This window comes from Centropristis striata, chromosome 16 (assembly GCF_030273125.1).
Source record: "Centropristis striata isolate RG_2023a ecotype Rhode Island chromosome 16, C.striata_1.0, whole genome shotgun sequence".
NCBI classification, from domain to species: Eukaryota; Metazoa; Chordata; class Actinopteri; order Perciformes; family Serranidae; genus Centropristis; species Centropristis striata.
The window spans coordinates 29,389,386-29,395,784 of NC_081532.1; the positions used below are offsets into that span (position 1 = coordinate 29,389,386).

The following is a 6,399-nucleotide window of genomic DNA, read 5'->3' on the forward strand; positions in this document are numbered from 1 at the left end:
AGGCTTAAAATCGTTCACCCAAACTTACTGTCTTCTGGTGTGTTGCTTGAAATGTTTAAATAACAGTAGTAAAGTAACACTTCCAGTGTGTTTTTACTGTTTTACACACAAAGTCAAAGGGGGTCTGTCTTTTATAATTTAATTTACATTTGTCAGAGATGTCATCATACATTGTTACATTTTACAGGAACAGTTTTACAGCTTTTCTGGCGTTGGCTGCGCAAGTTTCGAGTCAAAACCTCCGACTGTATTTCATAGGCTGTCAGAGTCAAGCTGTTGCATTTGGACTGTAACACTGAACTCACTGTATCGCATTTGCTGCTGCAAATGGGAGAACTGTGGAATATTTACTCTTCACACATTATCAAGCATCATTCACAATCATCTCACTGCCAACTACATATCTGAAGATATGTCTGTGGGACTGTTCATCTGCAACCACTTTCAGAAAAATTATGAAAAGCAGGCTGTAAATTCTTCCTTTTGTCTGCCATTAAATCAGTTTAGACCTCCACCATCCCATCAGATTCCCTGTTGGACTTCTCCCTCGCTGACATCTGTTAATCTGTAAACATATAAAATTGCCTGTCTAATCTTATTTAGCCTTCACGTCTTGTTTACTTTTGGTTTAGTCGTGCCGTGAAGGCACGGCTGCCACGCTGTGAATAAGGCATTGTCTGCAGACCCACAGATCTAATCTCCCCCTCTAAACTGCCGCCAGCCCCCCTCCTGCCCCTCTACCTTGAGCCTTGATAGCCACATGCAGGTATTGTACCTATCAGACGCCTCTTGAATTCACTTCCATGCTGAGCTGGAGAAGAAAGAGTGTGCTACAGAGCCTGCTTGTCTTGCCAGTGCATGGTCTTCTGGGGAAATGTGTCTGGCTTTCAGATTTCTCTCATTAAAGTGCAAGTTTCGCCTCGGTCCCTAAATCCTTCTGCTGGACTGCATCAGACATGGTTCAGTAGTCAGTGTTGGTGGATGAAATCATAGAAATTGCCTCGGCAGTTATTGATGATCTGCTGACAGACTCACTGTATGTTGTCTTTATAAAGAAAAGTATTGATACTGGCACAATAAACAGTGCAGTGAATTGTGGTCAGACTGAGGTCTCCACTCAAGTGTTTCGGTCATGAACACACACACACACACACACACACACACACATACACACAAACGTACACATGCATGCATAAACACTCACATACACAGGCTGAGACAGTCCCTTGGCCAGCCGCGGGAGAGCTGGACTCTTAAACTGACTTGTGTTCTTTCACCCTGGGAAGCTGATGGATGATGTTTGTTTGGTTTAGCTTTAGTGAATGTGCGCGCACGCACGCACACACACACACACACACGGCCATGACTGCAACACACACCAACTGGGGGTAGGGGTTGGCTTGCCCTCTCTCGTTCCCCTGCCCTGTGTTGATTTTGGGCCCTGTTTAGAGATTTTTTTAGTTCTTAGTTTTCCGTCTCTTACTTCTCGGTGCGAAAACTTTAAGATCCAACTGAGACTTTCTTCATGCTCAAGAAACCAGCCAGTCAACTTGAGTTATAATGAAATTCGGATCTGGAGTTCCCTTACCGGTTTAAAACATGCAACATTTGCAAGTAAAAAGGAACTTTTGATGAAGCAGCGCTTACCTCTTGCGCAGTCGGTCAGTAAAACAGCCTTGAAGATGAACAGCACAATCTGCAGGACGCCCATGCTGTCCAAAGACAACTTCATGTCCCCTAAATCTGAAAGACACACAGTCACAGTGACACAGGGAATATGCATATTATTCTCCATGGGGCTATCTGAGGATTTTGGGGAGAGAAAAAATAATAATCCTTGTTCAAGCCAATTTCTTACGCTATGATTTTTAAGAAAGCATTTTTATCTTATATGAATTCTAACATTAAAACGTACAAAAGTAATATCAATTATTGTACTAATAATAGCAACTCGTTTATCATGTCATTAGAATACTTTTTTTTGGCTGGACAAAGTTTTTTTTGTGGAGTTGACCTCCCAGAAGTTCCCAAAAGAGACTCCTGGGACATTTTGGGGTCCAAGATGAACTCAAATGCAGAAAATTTATAGATATCAAACTTCCTACATTTAAAATATATATTTATAATCTAGTGTTGCAACAATTAGGGGACTAGTCAATTAGTACATCAGCAGGAGAAGAAAATGTTTTCAGCGTCTCCAATATGGAGATTTCCTGCTCTTCTCTGATTTATAGCATATTCAACTACTTATATTTGGACTGAAAAAGCAAAACATTTAAAGACATCACCTTGAAACTGGGATGGACATTTTTCACTATTTTCAAATGATTAATCGATAAATAACCGTTAGTTGGAGCCTTACATGAGCACACCACACTTCACATGATGTCTGTTTGGGTCTTTACACCGGGGTCCACATAGTTTTAATGTCTTTGTAAAGTTTAAGAAGTCCTTGCTAATGTCATATCAAAGGTATGTACATGTGGGGTAAATATTTAAATTGCTAACCGAGGTTTTTGAATAGCAAACTGATCCTGAAAACGTCTTGTTTAAGATTTTATCTTTGCTTCCAGTGAAATATCACCGATGCTGCTCACTTGCAAACAAACAGGGACATTTTCAAACAACATGGAGGGAAAAAAGGCCAGTGTAAATATGTCGCTAACATACCTGTATATTCAATGAATGAAGTCAACCTTGTGTCAGCCTCTTGACAGAGAAGCTTTCAGCTACAGTCCGTGTTGAGTCCATGAATCAAAGTGACAGTGGTCGACTTCTCACCGACCTCTAACGGACGAGCACGCGCCTGTCTCTGAGATAAAATAACGGTTTCGCAGACGGGATAAAACCGGACACTTCCATAAATCACAACAAAAGTCTCATGTGCTAACTTTTTTTTTTAATTTAAAACTCTGGGCAATGTTGTCTGTGTAGTCCGCTTCGCCCACCAAGTGACTTTTCCAGTGCGCACAGAGCGGAGACTTGTTGTCCGTCCCAGCGCTGCAGCTGCGGGCCAATCAGAGCCCGCAGAGGCCGGACACGGTTAACTCTTTATCTCCACACACCTCTTCATCACAAAGACATTATCTCCACAGCTGTCGGCCTCATGTATGACCACGGAGATAACAGCTGTGGTGGAAAAATATTCAGATGCCTTACTTAAGTAAAAAAAAAAATAAAAAAAGTACTAATACAACACTGTGAAATTACCCCACTACGAGTAAAAGTGCTGCATTCAAAACTTAAGTAAAAGTATCAGCATCCACCCTGATTGTCTACTAGTTGTGAGTTTTTCTTGTGTGATTTTGTAGCATGCTGGGAATGTTTTTTATTTATCTCTGCTTAAGTGAACATATTATTAGACTTTTATTTAGCAGTGGGTGACCTATTTGTGTTTTTGTTTTGTTCTGTGTGTATTTGTTGTTCGCTTCCATTTTTATTTATTTAATTATTTATTTTATTTTATATTTATTTTATGTATTATTTTTTTATTATTATTATTATTTTACTTGTTACACTTGACACTGTTTTGACTCTTGTAATGTCATCTCTTGATTTTGTTGTGTCACTGAAAAATCAATAAACAAATGTTTAAAAAAAAAAAAGTATCAGCATCAAAATGTTATGCTAAAATATATTATTGCATTATTTGTATTGATGCTTTTGTGTAAGCAGTGTTTTAAGTTTGGAAAGACAGGGCTCATTTCAATATATTGTTATAAGATTTAAAAAAAAAAAAAAGTCTAATCACTTTAAATTGATCTTATGTTAAATCTCGACCTGTAAGGTAATTAAAGCTGGCAGCTAAATGTAGAGGAGTAAAAAGTACTACTAAAGTACTGCTAAAAGTAGTAGTAGTGTGAAATTACTCCACTACAAGTAAAAGTCCTGATTTCAAAACTAACTTAAGTAAAAGTACAAAAGTATCAGCATCAAAATATACTTAAAGTATCAAAAGTAAAAGAACTTGTTATGCAGAATGTCCTCTCTTAGATATCTATTCTAAATATATTATTAGATTATTTGTGGTGATGTATTTATGTAAGCAGCTCCTCATTTTGTAAAGGTTGGGCTCCTTTTAAATCGACTTACTATTATAAGGTTTAATTTATAAAAATTCTCAATGTATCATGTTTTTCATGTTAAATCTCGACATGTAAAGTGACTAAAGCTGTCAGCTAAATGTAGTGGAGTAAAAAGTACAATAGTTGCCTTAAGAATGTAGTGGAGTAGAAGTACGAAGATACATAAAATGGAAATTCTAAAGTAAAGTACAAATACCTCAAAACTGTACTTAAGTACAGTGCTAAAGTAAATGTACTTAGCTACTTTCCACCACTGATAACAGCTGTGGTGATGTTCACAAATATCACTAAGTCTTTATGACTACATCATGTTCATATTTGTATGAAAAGTGCTTTACAAATAAAGTCTGATTGCTTGATTGGTTGATTGATTTATATCAAAGGAATGTTATTATAATACTTTACTCAAATCTCCACATCAATATTAAAGTATTTACTTCAGAATATGTACATTGCTACTGAAACCACATCTGGAATACAATATTTAAGAGTAAATAAATTAAAGTCTTGTGCTATAATCTGTGTTGGAATGAAACTTTATTCAAGAATATCTCTATTCAATGCTCCTTTAGACTAGCCAGTAATGTATTTTTCTTTATTTGATAACTTTAATTACTTTGCAGATCCAGATTATTAATACAAAATGTGAATAACTAATAAATGATGAGGTTTTTATTAAAGCTACCCAAGAGTATGTAAAGTTGTTAAAATGGGCTTTGACTATAATTGCTGCAGCATTAAAGTGAAGAACACTGTAATGCAACATTACTTGTATGGGCCATTCTGCAAATACTTCTGCTTTAAGTACTTTAGGAACATTTTATTGCTTTATTACTATGTACTTTTCATGAGTAAGGGTTTGAATGTATAACCTTTATCTATCAGAGCACTTCTTCCACCACTGCTTGGACTGATAACAGCATTTTAATACAACGCCATGAACATGTGCTGCCACCTAGTGGTTCCTGTGTTGACCAGATCAGTTTCCTAACAAGCAGTTTCACTCATTATATGTTAGCAGCATGGGGGTGTCCTATGTTTTTGCCTCTAATCTAATACAGATTTTTTCTGGCAAAAGTGTTCCTGTGCTGGTCCAGTCTAGTGTACTGTTGGAGCTCATCTTGTATTTTTCTTGGAGTGTTAGAGGCATAGAACATTTTTTCTCTCCCAGAGATGAATTAAAACAGAATTCAAAGCAGGAAAGGTTAAGATACTCTGAGTTTAGTCTTTAGTATGGCTCAGGCGTTAATTAACGCCTGAGCCATACTAAAGACTAATATCTATCTATAATCTTAATACATCTGGACACTATATCCACAACACAACCAATAGCATGATGTCTTTGGGGGAATGGAGTTTGTTCCCACATTTTTTTGACACAAACTTTCAGTTAGAAAACTGTCATCTTCATAAACTTGTCAAGATAAGACAATGTTTCTTTAAAAAAGAGTCATAGAAGAAACGTTACAGCAGGTATTCACAAATTCAAGTTTCTTCACCACAAGTAAACTGTGTTCAGCTATGTGGAAAAACCTGACGGTTTAATAATGTGTCACTCCAGCTCCCCACAAAACTCAGAAATTCAGTTGAACAGGGTGTTGCTCATCTGATGAGTAGGCCCATACTGCCTACTCAAGTGGCAGGAAAAACTGACAAATAACAACCAAAATAGCCTCAGGCTGTAAATGAGCATTTCTGGAGAATATTCAGTCAGTCAATATAAAATCTATTCATAAGGCAGCGCAGCTGTTTGCTCGAAAAAATTATGGACTACTCTACTAAAAACAATAAGAGATGTGTGCTCTGAGAACATTATAAACAACAGCTGACAACCTGTTTACTTAATTTGCCTTTTAATTAATGTCTTTTTAAATATATATATAATTCTCTATATTTTCAATATTCTTAACTGTCTTCACTTCTGTATGTTTTAAGCTCCATCTAAAAGTCTCTGTAAATAAAGTTTTTATTATCATATATATATTATATTATATGCAGAGTACTGAGTCACATTTCGATCAAACAAGGACACAAATCTGCTTACATATTTCAAGGCAGAAATTCATGGTAAAAGGAGAAGTTATCAGTGAACATTTTTAAACAGGAAAAAGTAATTTATTTCAATATACATCGCATTTAAAACTATATAACATTATTTGTTTGTTGAATATTTTACACAGCTCTTATCATGGAAATGTCCTGGAATTTTACAAAATAAGACCAAGCTCTGAAACAATAATAGGATATCCCGCCCTTTAATTACTGCATGATTCCTTTAATTTTTTTTTACATAAAATTAATTATAGCTTCATAC

General features: G+C 36.3%; 1 protein-coding gene across 1 annotated transcript in view; it reads right to left on the reverse strand.

Moving 5' to 3' along the window:
• Positions 1-2,932, reverse strand: part of LOC131987713 (fibroblast growth factor receptor-like 1) — a 34,482-nt gene extending 31,550 nt beyond the window's left edge. The window contains exons 1-2 of the mRNA XM_059352561.1: positions 2,671-2,932; positions 1,648-1,743 (exon numbers count right to left, since the gene is read on the reverse strand). Coding sequence (XP_059208544.1) covers positions 1,648-1,732 — 85 coding nt within the window. The 5' untranslated portion in view covers positions 1,733-1,743; positions 2,671-2,932. The remainder of the gene's footprint in view (positions 1-1,647; positions 1,744-2,670) is intronic.
• Positions 2,933-6,399: the final 3,467 nt, after the last annotated feature.